This window comes from Phasianus colchicus, chromosome 6, assembly GCF_987193195.1.
Source record: "Phasianus colchicus chromosome 6, bPhaCol1.hap1.1, whole genome shotgun sequence".
Classification (NCBI taxonomy): Eukaryota; Metazoa; Chordata; class Aves; order Galliformes; family Phasianidae; genus Phasianus; species Phasianus colchicus.
Genome location: NC_143441.1, coordinates 30,267,597 through 30,284,828, shown reverse-complemented (window position 1 = coordinate 30,284,828; position 17,232 = coordinate 30,267,597). Strand labels below are relative to the sequence as shown.

Sequence of the window (17,232 nt, the reverse complement as noted above, 5' to 3'; positions counted from 1 at the left end):
CCTGAGTTGAAAGGGACCTTAATGATCATCAAGTTTCCACCCCCCTGCTACGTGCAGGATTGCCAACCACCAGATCAGGCTGCCCAGAGCCACATCCAGCTTGGCCTTGAATGCCTCCAGAGATGGGGCATCCACAACTTCCTTGGGCAACCTGTTCCAGTGCATCAACACCCAGTGTAATTTCAAACACTTCTGTTGAGGTAGGAAGAACTTGTTGACTGGAGCTCTTTAAAAAGTGGGTTTGTTGTTTTGTTTGTTTTCCCCAACCATAATGATTCTGTGATTCTATTATGATTTTAAAGTATTAAACAATGTCTGTAGCAGCTGTCAGTTCTTACAGGTTTTACTCTTGTGGGGGTGTGATGGGGAGAATACTGATTTTTTTCCTTGGTACACTGTGAAAGATTCGAGAAAGCAATACTAAAAATTCTTGATGGATTGTTCAAGTGGAATAGATAAAGCGTATATAGCTGCAGAAGAAAAGATTTCTTTTTCCATCTGCCATCTAGGTGTTGCAAGTCTTATTTGTAATTAAGCATGGCTAAAAAGCTAACTGTAGAGTATCTCTGAATAAGGAATGAATGCATTTCCTTCTAAATTATTTTTATATTTGTATCTTTCCCAAATTAAAAAAACAAACATTTGCAATATGTTAATTAGTTTCATTCATTATTTCATTTTTTTATATTTTTTCATTCTTTACAAAATATGTCTCAACTAGAATGAGCCCAGTTCATTGGTTTATTCTTTAGTCAGTCTGTGTAATTATCACAGTCTGTTTGTGTGAAACGAAACAAAGCCTATCCATGTCTACTGACAAAAAAATCTACTTTGCAGTCAGCTGCTAACTGTTGGGGCAAGAATAACTACTGCTCAGTGATCTGTGAAAACAAATATGTGTTTTCAACTTTTTTCTACACAGCTCTTGTAAGAGTCTGAAGATGGCAGAGATCACACAATATTAAACTTGAGAATACATCTGTAAATTTTGTGGAGAAAAATCTTGCCAGTAGTGCAATTTTAACATAATAATGGTGAGGGGAAACAAAAAGCTGTTAACCCTTTGAATCAAATGCAATTTGTGCTGGCAGGAAGCACCATTAAAATAGCCTTCTTGGAATCACCGATGCTCTGAATCACATAGATCTTAAGGATTTGGCAAGCTGCAGTACCAGTGCTTTCCTAGCAAAGGCAGGGAGCAGCATCCCTGAGTGAATCACTGCTATGAAGTCAGGCTGACAGGGAGACAGAACCTAAGTAACCAAAACCCCTGCTCTCAAGAGCGCTCACTTTTTCATGTCAGAATGGCACTGATAACTCCTACAGCTTCAACTGGAAAAGGGAAAGAAAAAGACTTATTTTCTCAGAGCTTCAAGTTATGTGAAGACATCTGCACTGAAGACCCTGCAGGTTTGTTCAGGAGTTTTGAACAGTAAGAACTTTCTAGATCCTACTGTTATATGGCTTTCAAGAGGAAAATGTAATTCAGAGTGGCCCCCTCAGTGAGCAGAGCCTCTTGGCTGCAGGCAGTAAATGGTGGTAGGATGCACAACTACAACACACTCTACAGTTTTATTGGCTTGGTGCTAGAAATAGATTTTGTGTGCGGTAGTAGTTGCAGCCTTAATGCCTGTGAAGCATGTTACAAGTACAAAAGCTGCACTTGTGCTCGCTGTGAGATCAATTGGTACCTGTCCTTCATTTTCCCAGCCTGAAAAACAGCCCTGGTGTTGAGCACAGCTTGGTTTGTGCAACACCAGCCAAAAATGAAAATTAACTGCACCGAGACTTCACTACTTAGTAACACATTCAGGCTGTAAATTAGAGGGTCCCTCACATTTCTGCAGGAGGTTCTATCTTAGCTAACAATGAAAACAGAAAACTTCATTTGGTGATGTGGAGGGTCCTTTCTGTCCTGTTTGCCTACTACTAGAAAGTATTGGTAATGTGGATTGAGGTTGGTAGGTGGGAAGGGCTCCTCACCCTCCCTCATAAGTTTAAGTCAGCATTGAAGAATTGGTTACTTTTTTCATCCATCAAAAAATGGATTTTTTTTTTCAGGTGTGTGGGATGCCTTGATATAAGAGGAAACTCCTTGTGGGGAGCATTGCAGTTTGGGTTTGTTTGGGTTTTTTTTTGAGTTGAGAGGCAGTGAATGCAATGATTACCTTTTCCCCAGGCAAATTGCTTTGGCCTTCTGATCCTTCCAGTCTCCAAGGAAAACAGCATATCTCAAAATTACACCTCTTGTACCTGTTGAGTGCATTTGGGGCTGGTTCTTTACCGTCCCTGATAAGAGTGATGCCACTGCATATCAGTGCTCATCTCCCCAGAGTTCCAGATAGTTGAGGGGCTGCAGTTCTGCACTGGAGGCAACAGTATGGTAATAGCTGGTGCAAGAAAGCAAGGTGCTGCTGTTCCACAACAGAAGCATTCCAGGAGAAGCCTGCCTAACACCACAGCATTCTAATATTTATATATATATTAAAATATTTATATGCTGTGTTAGTGTATTACTGATATTAACAATCAAACTATTTACTTATAATAGCTTATATGCAAGTTTACTATATAACCTTCCTCAGCATTCTCACCGTGTTCCTGGGAGGATAGTTAGTCTCATGGTTTTGTTTTCTTATATTGAAAGCAAGTCTTATTTTTAGAAGGAGGGTTGGTAGATTAACAGCATTTGAATCCTTTGTCATCATGGTCCTTTTAAACTAGGTAAAATCTTCTGTCCTGTCTCACAGGAGAGAGATCAACATTAGTTGCTTGCCTGCAGTTTCTGGAGGAAATATTCCTCAAAACAGAGACAAAAATATAATCACCAGCAATTCTGAAGGACAGACTGACAGACACACACACACTCATGTGAAATGCTCCTCTTTTTAAAAGGCATTTGTATAATGGCTTTCTAATAATTTGAAATATCTGTCACACAACCCCAAAGCAAGATCTCACAACTGCCTATTTATAACTTCATATAAACAAGCCACAAGTCTGAGATTTCTGCTGCAAATGGAAGATTTTTATCTGCACTAGAGTACTTTTGTGGATTACTTACAACATTGCTGTGAAAATGCTAAGCACTGTCAGAGGCTTTCTGGCTTGAAAAAGCAGCACAAAGAACAAGTAACCTACCGTTGTTCCAATTCCGTTGCCTTCAACAAAACTTGTATGAAGGTGGGAAATTTTTGTGCTACTGAATTAAGTCAAGGCAGTTTAGCAGAACTATTTTTCGTTTGTTTTTTCCTCCTCCCCAAAGAGGAACAGAAACTTGCTCAGAAAATTGCTTGAAGTGCAGTAGTTTGCATTCTAGCTAACCAAGGGAATTGAAGCAATACTGTGAAGGATGATTTAGTAATATAAATGGTGGGTTTTAAATAAGTCCAGTTAGAAAGATCATATCAAAAGTAAATAAGCTTGGAGCAGCTGTTCATTTTTAAATCAGAGACGCTAATGCATATTTAAACTACAGTTGTGCTAGATACCATATAGCCATTAGGGAGACCAGGGTGCTTTTTTTGGTTGAAGAACATACTGTATTAAAAAAAGTACCTTCTCCATACAGTTCTGCAATACCTATGTATTGATTGACTAATACTTCTTTTACCAGAGACAAGCAAAGTTAAATGCTTCAACATGTTTTGCTGTTGCCTCCTAAAATCTTCCTCATCTCCTACAGTTCATAGAATCATAGAATTGCACAGATTGGAAAAGACCTTAAAGATCATCAAGTTGAACCACAACCTAACCATACCACTCAAACTCTAACAGCCCACTGCTAAATCATGTTCCTGAGCACCACATCCAAACTGTTTTTAAACTCATCCAGGCGTGGTAACTCAACCACCTCCCTGAGGAGCCTGTTCCAGTGCTTAACAACCCTTTCTGTGAAGAAGTTTTTCCTGATAATTGTTGAATGATAGTCATCTACAGCTTTGGCAGAGGAGCAGTGGCAACACTGCAGGACCTATCACAGATTGACTCACAAGGAGGAGTCAGTGGATGAGGCATTCTGCAAACAGCTGGCAGAAATTCAGTGCACAGATAACTAGGAAGAACCAGTTGATAATTTTACATGGCAGGCTAGGGATAGGACCATCCTGCAATCTCCACAGAAGCTGCAGGAGCTCTGGCCAGGCTTACATGGGCAGTTGTATACTAGGAGAAATTGTAGCTTACTTCAAGAATAAAATATAGTGGTCTGCCAAGTTTTACTTTGGAAAGAATGTAAGTACTGGTCATGCTAAATTATATCTCCTCACGTTGAACTATCAACACCCTTGTCAACAGAAGGGTATTTATGGTACTGACACACAGTTGTCCGCATCATGCACACACTAATAAACAAGGGATTCAAATGTAACAAAGGCAGCTCCATAATGAATGCATAGAGGAATAAATGAGCACGTGCAATTGTTCTACCAGTACAGTATGCAAATATTTATATCTGCTCTTTGTATTTCTACAGGGATTTGAGACTGCTGTCAATAGGTGGTGGTACAGATGAAACCATGCTTTCTATTATATGCAAATATATGGAAACACTTCCAAGGAAATAACACAGCTGCACTCTTCCTCAGAAACTTAAGAAAGCAAGATCATGGTTATTACTGCATCCTGATGGCAACAGGCAATGTGATCCAAATGTGTAAGAAATAGGAATGGTATTTATAAAATAACAGTAAATTTTGCAGGAAAATACTTGTCAGAGTGTTTTTGACCAATATCATGATGCACGTTCACCAGTATCAAATTAATGTTAATGCCTGCAAGATTTTTTTCCATTTTTAGTGATTTACAGCTTTGAGGGCTCTGGTGATCCATGCTAAAGAAATCTCATCTTCTTCAATCAAGGTACAGCAGTATCTTAGATCATCTATGCAACCAAATAAGAAACGCAACTTTCACATGGGTCCAGGATAATTTCAGTAGTAGAACAATCTAATTTCACTTAACTTTGCTTTCAAGTCACAAATTATTTTTTCCTTATCCACTTGATATTCATGCACCGGAACAGTGGTTTTGTTCTCAGTTCCCAGTGTCATCCATCTCTCTCACTTTTAGCAAGTAAACATCAAAATTAGTACGTTCAGCAAAACCAAGTCAAAAATCACAAGCCCCCCAATCCAGTCACCATTACCTTCTCACTCTTGTGCTGCACGCTGACACAGATGTTTGGTGGTAGGACTGGAGGCAGATTTTTATTTTAGAATACTGCAAACAATAGCTTAATTGTACTTGAAACTTTTGGAGGCCTGAATTTCAGTAGTAAGGTTTCACATTTTATGTGTAATTATGAATGAAAAACATACAAGCGTTTAACATGAAAATTGTAATCAGTTAAATGAGACTGTAAAATGTGCATGTCACGGTCGAGTTGAAGCAGAAGTGTAATAAATATTACACTATTAAAATAAATAAAACTAAATATTTTCAATATTTTGTGATCTGTTCAACAAAGTCTCACTAAACTACAATAAGCATCACTTCTCCATTTGTACTTCTTAAAATCTCATTCTTTACACTTCACTACTTATCAGCCATACCTTCAGAAATATTGGCAACTCTCCTTATAAGGCAGAAGAGACAGCATGTCTTATTGAAAAACAAAAAAGTTTCATTGGAATTCTCCTTGTAACCACATGGATCTTTTAAGGAATGACAAATGGATGCTGTAGCATCCAGAAATTTTGCTATTTGGGAGTTCTAAAGACTTTCAGAGAAATACTCTCGTACCTAACAATTAAATTCCAAAGGAAAACTCTAGAGGCTGCAGTGCACAGTTCTGCCCCATTGCCATTCCCCTTCCTTTCATGAAATATTCTCAAAGCAGGATTTGTGATCAGATTCTAAACTGAAAAGTGCCTTTAACTGGAAGAGATGAGGAAAGTGCCACATCCTGTATTTGCTCCAAAAGTAAAGTAATGTAAAAATACAGAGAATGTCAGTCTTTAAAATGAAAACAAACAAACAAACAAACAAACAAACAAAGGAAGACAAGCTCTTTCTTTTTTTTCCCCTCCTATCCCTTCTCCCTCAATCTCACATATCACTGAAGAAAAGAAAGGAAAGGAGGGAGAGGGATCCTAATCTGTACGATTTAACTTTAATCTGGTCTGACTTTTAAAACAAAGTTCCTCTTGGTTTTACACATGAACTGAAGGACAAGTAAAAGGTTTTTTACCCATATACTCTGGCAAGGGAAAGCACAGCATATTGTTCAGAACAAATATGGGAAATGTCTCAGCTGTGTAACTAGTTGCACCTACCTATTTTCTACTCTGTATTACGTAGATAAATACTACTTCCATTTATTGGTAAGACAGATTGGTTAGTAAAAAAGAAATACATAGAAATTGCTGAGACACCATGTGAGACAAAGATTAAATGTTTTCTAAACGATGACCAAATATAAAGGGAGCATGGATGTCAAGGTTATGTCAATAATTATTACCCTGAATGCTAGGCACCCTTACATTCTCTCAGTTGGGATGGCAAACTACAGCCTATTGACTTTCTCTGAGAATACTGTGTTTGTTTAGCAAGCCTAGCAATTCTCATATAAATATTAACGTCAGGATAATAAATCTTATTTATATGTTCTGTTATTTGCAGACCTTTTACCAGTCCAGAATTAAATGGGCTAGAAACAATTGCATTTCAGTTACTTTTATAAAAGACATTCTACAGAATGTGTGATTTAGATATAATATTTCTGTTATATATGAAAGTGAACATGAAAAAATGTATTATACAGCTCCATGCATCTCAACAGACTCACCATCACACAAGTCTAGTTGTTAAAGTGCAGCACCATTTCAAAAAAACAATGGTATTCTACAGCAGGAAAGTATGCATACGAACAACAGGAATACTCCAGGACATTTTATTTGTTAGCTCATAATTAAACTTATTAATGGCAGTATGCTATACAGTATTTCTAGAAAAAAATATTTTTAAAAATGTAGATAGAATTTCAAGATCTAGAAAACAATATTTTTCTGAATGTTGAACCCAGTGATGTGATACTTTCAACTAGTAGAAACTACTTTGTGAGTTAAAGCTAAGAGTTAGAAGTAAAAACCTTAATATGCTACCACCTCCGACAGGTGCTTCATAATATTTACATATATCAATATAAAATTTAAAATATTCAACCTCATATTCAAACATCATGCAGAACAGATTCAGGGTTCATCAAAGAATAAAACATAAATGAGCTAATGGTACAAGTTCCAGTGATTCCATGGAATCATTAAGTTTTGAATACTTTAAATGTAAAGGAAACATTTACACTGTGTCCAAATTTGTTGAACCAAATGATCAAAGGCATTTGCTTAACAGAACAGACACGCAAGCATCATTTGTCACATTTAAAAGGAAGATCCAGTTTTAAGTAACTTCTCCCCCAAACAAAATGTTTAAGCTACATACTTAAACATGCAGACTCTTAGACCTGTCAATGTAGGCATCACAAAAATCACTTTTGGGGGGCACCATCATTACATTTATTACCCTCAAGCCAACCTTTCAAAAATCTACAGATAAAAACCAATTTCGAAAGACCCAAGTATTGGTCATGCTTCTGAAACCAAGAAGTTCTGAAACCTAGGGAGCTCTAATTTAGAGCACGGCTCAGATCGAAAAGCAAAATGAAAGCGAAGGTCTCGTAATTCTGCAATTATTTCATAACTGAACAACCTTTGGTTTTGGGGGAGTTCTTTGATTCCTCTTGTGGGTATTTTTTTTAACCAGTTCTGTAAACTCTTTTATTCTAAAAAAAGCAACTTAAGAGTGCCAGCAGTTTTCGCGTATTTATAAATAATCCCCCCAAAACAGGGGACAGTGGGAGAAATTTCAATACATCAAGAAAACTGTATATAACACTGCATTAAATACTAATGCAATTTATAATACTTTCATTGTGTTTTATCAACAGAATATGGCAGTTTAAATCAATGTCATCATTAATTAAGACTGATGGTTGAAATCACAGTTTAAACTTAAGACAACATGCATCACCTCAGTTTAATAACCCAGTATGTTACAAAAAAAACAAATAATGCAAAGAGCATCATGTAGCATAATAGTTTTGTCTGGCTCCCTCTGGACAGCCTTCTCAGTCTGCCCATAGTCGCACCTAGAAGTCCAGTTGCAGAGTCAAAATCATTATCCTATGTTTCAATGAAACAAAACAGGAGAGAAAAGAGGGGAAAACAAACAAAAACATTACATATATAGTCAACAGTAAGCTGTCAACATATTTATACAAACATTCAAACTACACAAAAGAATGCTCTACATTACTAATTTCATCATCCTGCCCCATATATAAAGAAACTTAGTGAAAAAGCACTTACCATTTCTGATAACAATTTGTTTTGATTTTTAACTTCTGTTCCAATTTCAATAGAAAGCTATTGAAAAAAAAAAAGAGGTTTAAATATGAGTGATCAGTTATACATAAATTAGAAAAGTTGTTCTAAAATACGTGATATCACTAGTGCTTTCTTGGGTGAAATGTGAAAGAAATATCCGGCATCTTTGAAAAACAGAAACTTAAGTTATAAAAACAAGTGCAGCATTCTGTCAGCAATCCTCAGGGAAGGAAATAAATACTTATTTCAAAAATTAAAGATCCAGTCAAGTCTGAGTAGCAACTACTCATTTCCTTGAACTGTTAGAACTCCTGACTGTGAGGACAAGGACACACCCTTTTGACAGTGACAGGAGCTGATACCTGTAACTTGCAAACACAATGCCTTTTTTAAATCAACTGATACAATCAACACAGTTTTCTTCTGTGAGCTTGTCTATTCCTTCCCTTGTTTGTGTCATGGAGCAGCAACGGCATAGTAGGACAAGAGGCAGCCAGTCAGTCAGTCCAGAGACTGTAGCCAGAGTCATCAATAATTTGGTGATCACCCAGCAAGTTGATCTTGGACTTGTGTCATTGGTATCAAGCAAAAAGTCAACTCTGCAGGTCAGGATCAGGGAGATAAGAAATAAGGAGGATACAGAGATGCAGCAATTGCTGCAATCCATCACTGCAGCAAGACAGGCGCCAGCCAGGAGATGTTCACTTACAGCAGCCACCCTGTGAAGCAAGGACGAGGCCTCCCCAGTCCCAGTGCTTTCCATTAGCCACAACCTCTACATTTTTGTGGCACAACCTCAACCCCGTGACTTCTTACTGCTGCTGCTTTTCACCACTATCTATAAGCAAGTCACAAGTCCACCTACTTTAATTAAATTTAGCTATAATTAAATACTTACTGATTTTATTGCACTGACTTTATTGCGCAGACTTTCTGTTAACCTTTCATTTTCTTCTTCATATACACTGTACCCACTGTTAGTATAGCCATAGTTACCAGTTGGTGCTCCGTCACCTGTAAGCAAAAAAGCCAGTAGTTACAGATAGAAAATATAATTGGAGTAAGCGTTCTTCACTCACAGGAAAACATTCTGCATTTAAAAATGCATTTCCTTAACAGAAATCAGGCAACTGGGAAGAGGTGTTGCGTGCTCCCAAGGCATAGATTCAACCTTTTTCAAGCACTGAAGTAATCTTTCCAATATGCAAATCAAAGTAGGTAAAGATTGATGAATGACGGCAATTTAATGCTATATTTTTCCTGAGAGGGTGCTTTCAGATGGTTTTTATGGAAATCAATCTAAATATTGCATGGAGATGTGAAAGCAGCATTGAGGTTGCTACACAGAGCAGTAAGCCTGATTCAAAATAAGAAACAAAGCAAAAACAAGTAACATTTGGTTACACCTGCCTTTGGAGGAGAGAACATACTCATCCTTACAGGTGTCTCTGCAAACAAGACCTCAGACCAGAGGCCAAGTCTGTAAGCAGAAGAGCACACTGCTCTTCCTGTCAGCATCCTGCACTCTACTCTCCTGCCTTTGCCTTTTTGGTGATGGGCTGCAGGACTGCTTTCCAGAGAACTGATCCTGCAAAGAGAGTAAGCAGAGCAGAAGGGAACTGGAGTTGGTTTCCTCAGTTCCACATACACACTGCCCCCAGCCCCTACCGAGGATCTCCCACTGACAGCAACTGGGCAGCAGCACTGGGGCAGGAGAAAGAAGGCTGAGTACAGCCTAGATAGAAATCAGCCTAAGACCCCAAATGTAAGATCTGAAACCAAAGAAGCGAGTCCAAAACAAGAAAAGCAAACAGAAAAGATCCTAATAGATTCATCCTACTAACAATCCAGTTGTAACACTAATGAGTATTTACATGGCAAGTTGGAATGCCACACTAGTGTCTCAGTGCCACTTCCACACGCTTTACAAAGTGCTGTGTTTGGGTATTTTTGAGGAAAAAGACACAATGACATTCATAGATAAATCTGTATCTCAGTTTTGCTGTGTGCTTTGCATACGTACTTGTAAAAGAACTATAGTGCTACTTCAATAATAGATGTCATTTTATCTCAAGCCATAAAGCCATTGCTAAGTGTACATAATGATAATTTTTCAAGGATTCAAAATTTACTAGTTTGCATTTGTAAAAGGATTTTTAAATTTTATTCTGCAAGTTAAACTAATGACAAATACACACAGTAAGACAGGGTGTAATCTTTTCACCTCATCAGAGGGTTTTTTCTCCTAAATCAAAACTACTGATGCCAATGTTAACTAAAAATTATGCCATTTAATGGAGTCAGGGTTGTTCCTATTGTTTTTCTTTACAAATACATCTAACTACAGTACCTGATACCAAGTAACAAGCAATTTTGAATGCTTGTATGTTAATACTCATAGCAGGAGAGTTGTAACTAAATGGTCTTCAAGGTCCCTCCCAACCCAAGCAATTCTGGGATTCTATGGTTCCAGAGAGGAAATGGGCTCTGTGTAGAGCCTGGCTACTGCTGCTTAAAGGAAGGCCAGAAACTCCTACGTGGCACGTTCACAGGCTATCTTGCAACACCACTAATTGCCAGGACATGCCCATAGACATAACCATAATATCATCTCAGGCTAAAGAGGAGGTACCAGGTAGCAGGAGACAAAAGTAGACATACTGGTGTGCAGTTTGTACTGCCAGCCTATGGAATAAAAAGGTTGAACTAATAGCTGACACATGAAAATAAATCAGATTTCACTGCAGCCGGTAACAGTCCTAAGAGCCATCTAAATCATCTCTTCAACTTTTCAGTAGGTGTTTCAGGAAGTACCTTCTGGATACAGACTGGAAGGAGAGGTCCTTGAGAGCAGCCCTGTGGAGAAGGACCTGGGGGTCTTGGTAGACGAAAAACTTAACATGAGCCAGCAGTGTGCCCTTGCGGCTCGGAAGGCAAATGGGATCCTGGGCTCCATCAAAAGAGGGGTGGCCAGCAGGGACAGGGAGGTGATTGTTCCCCTCTACTCTGCTCTTGTGAGGCCTCATCTGGAATACTGCGTCCAGGTCTGGAGCCCCCAGTACAAGAAAGACAGGGAGCTGTTGGAGAGGGTCCAGAGGAGGGCCACGAAGATGATCAGGGGACTGGAGCACCTCCCCTATGAGGACAGGCTGAAAGAGCTGGGCTTGTTCAGCCTGGAGAAAAGAAGGCTGCGGGGTGACCTCATTGCAGTCTTTCAGTACCTAAAGGGAGCCTACAAACAGGAGGGGAATCAAGTCTTTGAAAGGGTGAGTGACAGCAGGACAAGGGGAAATGGTTTTAAGCTGAGGGAAGGGAGATTTAGGTTGGACGTCAGGGGGAAATTCTTTACGGAGAGAGTGGTGAGGTACTGGAACAGGCTGCCCAGGGAGGTTGTGGATGCCCTTTCCCTGGAGGTGTTCAAGGCCAGATTGGATGGGGCCCTGGGCAGTCTGGTCTAGCATTAGGTGGAATGGTTGGTGGCCCTGCGTGTGGCAGGGGGGTTGGAGATTCATGATCCTTGAGGTCCCTTCCAACCCTGGCAATTCTGTGATTCTGTGATGCTCCTTATTGCACTGATTGTAAGAGCCTTGCCAAGCAAAGGCCAGTTCCAGCTTGTTCCTTCCATAGCCATCCATCCCCTCACTCCTTCAAAAGCATCAAAAGAGGGGTAGCCAGCAGGACAAGGGAGATGATTCCTCTCTGCTTTGCCCTCATAAGGCCTCGTCTGGAGGACTGCATCTGGGCCTGGGGCCCCCACCTCGGAGAAGATGTGGAATGCTTTGAAGAGTCTATAGAAGGGCCACAAAGATTATCAGAAGGCTGGGAGCACCTCTTTTGTGAAGACAGGCTGAGGGAGCTGAGCTTGTTGGGCCTGGAGAAGAGAAGGCTGTGGGGAGACTTGATAGTGACCTTCCAATACTTACAAAGGAGCTTATAAACAGGAGGGATGGCTTTATACAAAAAGAGGGGAGGTTAAGATTATAAGTCAGGAAGAAATTTTTTACTCAGAGACTGATGAGGCACTGGCACTTCTGCCTAGAGAAGCTGTGGGTGCCCCATCCCTTGAGGTGTTGAAAGCCAGGTTGGATGGGGCCCTGGGCAGACTGATCTGGTGGCCGGCAACCCTGCCCATAGCAGGGCATTGGAACTAGATAGGCTTTGAGGTCCCTTCCAACCCAAGCCCCCAGCGATTCACCGGAGATGCCTGCTCCCAGGAAGACGCGTTCAGCCACCCCCTCACCACACCACCTGCGCCGTACGGGGATGTGACAGCACGCTGAGGACCCAGAAAACAACACACGAGGTCAAAGTTTCCTTCCAGTCATCAACATGGCTGCGGGGTGAAGGGCCAGGCCCGGGACTCCGAGCACGCCCAGCAGAGACCCCAGCCTTTCCACCAGACTCTATCAGCGCTAAACCGAAAGTAGATGCGCCTTCTTTTAGGCTCAAACATAGAGGGAGGACAGAGAACGACTGAAATTAAATGAAACACGAATAAAGCCGGCAGGACGCTCTTCCCACCCAAGCCCCGACCCACGGTCGCGTCGTGCCCATAGCATCGCATATCTCACGGCACCGCGCAGTACCACGGCCCGCAGGCCTCTCGGGCTCCCCAAGCAGGACGGCTCTTACCCAGCCCCGCGCGCCGCATGGCTGTGCCCGGAGCTGCCGACGGAGGGCCGGGAGGAGGAGGGTGAGAAGCGGGAAGGCCGCGCCAGAAGAAGCGGGAGCGAAGCTCAGCCCGACCGCCGCTCCGCCGCCCGCCTCGTTCACCGGCAGCGCCACGACAGCGCTGCGCCGCACGGCCCGCTGGGAGCCGCGGTGCGCGGGGGCCGATGGGAAGTGTAGTCTCGAGCCGCGGGAGGCGCCGCGCTGCCGAGGGGCGGGGCAGCCGGTCAGAGGGCGCCGCTGCAGTGCCTCGCTGTGCTGCGTCTGCGTGCCGCTCGTAAACAGCAATTCAGCGCTTCACAGCGAAGCGTGGAAATGATACTGACGCGATTTATGTTTCCAGTACATTTTTATTGCATTGAATTTCTGCTTTTTTTTTTTTTTTTTCTTTTATGCACTGGATGTGCCTCGTAGAGAGGCTGTTGTTGCAGCTCTCCTGATGTCACAACGATGTAATCACGAACCCGTGTCACAGCCGGGTACCCTTAGGATTCACTGCTTGTGTTCTGTTTCCGTTGATTGGTTTTGTTCGTATCGATCATCTCACAGAATATAAAGGAAATGCAGTTTTCATGTTGTCATGAAGCGGTGCAGTCACTGTCCCTGGAGGTGTTCAGAGATCTTATGGATGTGGCATTGAGGGACGTGGTCAGTGGGCATGGTGGGGTTGATTGGGTTTGGTTAGGTGATCTTAGGGGTCTTTTCCAACCTTAATGATTCTATGTTACTTCTGATTGCTTTGGGGCTATGGCTGTTCTCAGCATCCCCAATTCTTTCTCCTGGGAAGGCTCAGCAAGCAGCCACAAGTGGTTTTGAGATGCCTGATCAACATATTTTTTTAATCAAAGGCAACATGTAGGAAGAAAAAGCAAATAAGAAAATTAAGCCTTAAGCAGTCTACAAACAGATCTGTCCTAACTGTTTTCATGAGCAGCCTGCATTGGTGTGTCACAGAATCACAGAATCACCAAGGTTGGAAGAGCTCTCTAAGATCACCCAGTCCAACCATCCACCTATCACCAACATTTCCCACTAAACCACATCCCTCAGTACAACATCTAAACTTTTCTAGAACACCTCCAAGAATGGTGACTCCACCACCTGTGCAGCCCATACCAGCACATTATCACTCTCTTTCCCCCAAAATATTGATCAACAATTTCTCTCTCTCCATTTTTTCTTTATAAAATGGATGTTCTACATATCTTGCCAACAGGAGCCATTTCTTATTGCTCTTATCTGCTGGTTATATTTACTGGCTCCAGTTTGACTAGATGAATAAATTTACATAGCAAACAGTTTATTAATAGATTAGATTACTCCTGGACTCTATTACAAAAACAAGAAGAAGAAGAAGAAAGAAAAGGAAAAAAGAAAAGAAAAAAAAAAAAAAAAAAGGAACAACAACAACAAAAAGAAGCTGTGTGAAGAGATTCCATATAATCAAACTTCCAGTACACAAAGTACAGCAAAGGATCTTATTAACGTGATAATAATAATGGCAGTATTATCATTGAATTATTTAATTACCAACCAGGCTGACACTGTTCTTACATGTTTGATAAACAGGTTTTCATAGTCAGCATGATTAACACTCTACTTTGAGCACTGATAGGCTGTGAAAACAACCTAGCAAGTTACAGTCATTATTTGAGAGCTGAAAAATTATGTTAGTACCAAATACTTCAATCACTGTTTTCTTAAGTAGTAAGCTGCAATTATTTAAAATAATAATAAAAAAGATAGTTCAAATTTGATCCACTGCACAATTAAATAAAAGCTGATGAGACATTTCTGAATAAAATCATCGCACTTACTATGTAGAATCTAGACTAGATCACAAAATAATTAAGATTTGGTGCCTCCAAAAAGGAATGAAGAACATCTTCCAGCATCTTTCATCAGTATCCTTTTTACTTATTATCCTAATTTATTGTAATGCCATTTAGCAATTAAGAGTCCTCAAAATGCCTCTGTTAAAAGAAGTCAGTCCAGCCAGTCAGGTGCCTCCTCCCATAACACTGATGGTGAACTTAGTATATCATCAATGTTATTCTTCCTGGTTGTACTTTCCAAGCACTGCAATCAAGAAGACAAGATGCTGCTATGTAAAACCATCCCTTCTTAAGACGGTACGTGTTTGAGGGAGGCTCATCATAGCTGCTGTTGTTGATATCTAGACTGTCAAGCAAGGAATTAATCATTGAAGCCACAAGCAGAATAGTTTGTACATTCATTATTGATATTCTTTAATTATGAGAACATAAGTAAATCACTGCAAGTACAGACAAACCTCTCAGTTTCACCCATCACAGTGATTCAGCATTTTATTAAATACTGTCAAAAAGAACTGAGGCTGTTTCAGGTTTTAATGTGTTTCCATCAATGACAATTTCTTTCTGGTATAAGCCTCCAGTTTTGTGTGTACTATATACATTCAAAGCTGTAATGCATATCACATTTTTTTCTTGTTCTTGAATTCAGTATTTCCCTTTTTTTTTTTCCAATCCTAGCAGAAGGTTATCCTCAGGGAGTCCTCAAGGAGATGGAAATTTGGACACTTCAGCAGTGACACAGCTGAGGGAAGGAGAAGCAACAGGTTAAGCAGCATCAGCAGAAAGTGGCTGTAATTGAAGAAGATATTTGAAGAAAGAAAATGCAGTCTTTCCACTTTCATGACCCATTTCTTTACTCACAGTGAAGGCTTCTTTCTCCTCATTTTGATATTAGCTATGTTTGGGAAGTATTGAGCTTTATCTTTCCCTATGGATAATAACATTTAAATATGTTTATTATTTACTTAATTGTTTCTGTTAAATACTGTGATTCTTCTTATTCTTTCCTTTCATTACTTTTTGGTAGTATAAACTGCTCCATCTCTTGTTTGATTCTGTGGGGAACCCTCCCACACCTCTGCTGTATTTTTATAGATTTTTTTGTCAGCGCTGTTAAATTGCATCAGAGTAGAGAAGGAAGGCTGTGAGCCCAACTGATAGTCTCCCTCCTAAATTTCATTACAGAGGGTTAGAATCAAAATTTACTGAAGTTGTGGAGAATTTCTGTATTGACTTTGGATTGAGTTATAAATTTTTATTAAAAACAAAAAAAAAAAAAACAAAAAACCAGCTCCACTGATTGTCTATCTCCCAAGCAGTGTGTGCTGTGCAATCTATGAATAATTCCAGTCATGACTTCTTTCTCTCATATTAAGGTACCATTTCTGATGTCAGCATTGACGGGGTAATAATATCAGCTGAATGAGTGATAAGAATTCAGAGTCATTGCAGTAGCCTGAACATTAATAACTGTAATGTCTAAAGAGGAGCGCTAATACATTTAAAATAAGAAGTGGAAGTGGAAGTAATATTTTTCATTTCAGTAAAACAAATGTATGGGATGACTGGAGCACACAGTTCCAATGCTTCATAAGATGCAATTAAGCAATAATTTGATTATTTGAGTTCTGTTTGTTTTGACCTTTCAGACATGTAGGAAAGGTTTTTACCAGTCAAAGCAGAGAATTCATTAAAAGCAGAGACTTTTAGCACAGTGAATTTCAGGGAGGGGAGAGCTGCTTTGCAGACATGTATCTGGGCAGAGTATTTTCCTGCAGCACACTTCTGAAGACAAATGAGTTGGAATCCTAGTTGCTTTGTTGTCCAGAAAAGAAAAAGTGAGAATGCGAATCAAGATTCCTTGATTCTGAGCTAGTTTTGTGCTAGCTTTGAGCTTAGCCACTGCGGAGTTACTTGAAAAATAAAAACATCATGTACTTCCTTAATTCTCATTAGTTTTCTGACAGGTCAACAAATCGTGCACAAAACGATTAGTTTGATGACTAATTAGAGCAACTAATGCCTGAACATAAATCTGCAAAAGCTCTTGCAAGTCCCTTGTTCTCCAGAAAGACCATCTCAATTAAATTATCCATTCAAAGCACCTTTATAAGGTTTGTTTTCTTAGAATGTTGCAAGGAGCACAGCAGCAGAGCTGATTGCCTGTACTGGAGCATGGTGTAAGGGGATGATCAGCCCTCCTGCACTGTGGTGGCTCTTTTGGAGTTTAGCTGTGGATTTCTGCATAGAACTAGTATTGGATAATTTCTACAATTGTATTATTTGACAGATGCAGTGTATCAACTGGAGATTCATGATCCTTGAGATCCTTTCCAAACCTGGCC

At 40.2% G+C, this 17,232-nt stretch overlaps 2 protein-coding genes across 4 annotated transcripts in view; one reads left to right on the top strand and one right to left on the bottom strand.

Annotated features, from left to right (window-relative positions):
- The window catches only part of LOC116243232 (putative acyl-CoA dehydrogenase 6), an 80,022-nt gene extending 74,638 nt beyond the window's left edge, over positions 1 to 5,384 (top strand). The window contains exon 8 of one of the 2 annotated variants that reach the window (XM_090142795.1): positions 4,475 to 5,384. In XM_090142795.1, the coding sequence (XP_089998921.1) occupies positions 4,475 to 4,565 (91 nt within the window). In that variant the 3' untranslated portion in view covers positions 4,566 to 5,384. The remainder of the gene's footprint in view (positions 1 to 4,474) is intronic. The other variant, XM_031614372.2, reaches the window with a different exon arrangement.
- BET1 (Bet1 golgi vesicular membrane trafficking protein) overlaps positions 1 to 13,210 on the bottom strand; it is a 28,394-nt gene extending 15,184 nt beyond the window's left edge. The window contains exons 1-4 of one of the 2 annotated variants that reach the window (XM_031614376.2): positions 13,017 to 13,209; positions 9,283 to 9,398; positions 8,367 to 8,423; positions 6,872 to 8,180 (exon numbers count right to left, since the gene is read on the bottom strand). In XM_031614376.2, the coding sequence (XP_031470236.1) occupies positions 8,025 to 8,180; positions 8,367 to 8,423; positions 9,283 to 9,398; positions 13,017 to 13,035 (348 nt within the window). In that variant the 5' untranslated portion in view covers positions 13,036 to 13,209 and the 3' untranslated portion in view covers positions 6,872 to 8,024. Of the gene's footprint in view, positions 1 to 6,871; positions 8,181 to 8,366; positions 8,424 to 9,282; positions 9,399 to 13,016 lie in introns of those variants that run through there. The other variant, XM_090142796.1, reaches the window with a different exon arrangement.
- Between the last annotated feature and the right edge of the window lie 4,022 nt (positions 13,211 to 17,232).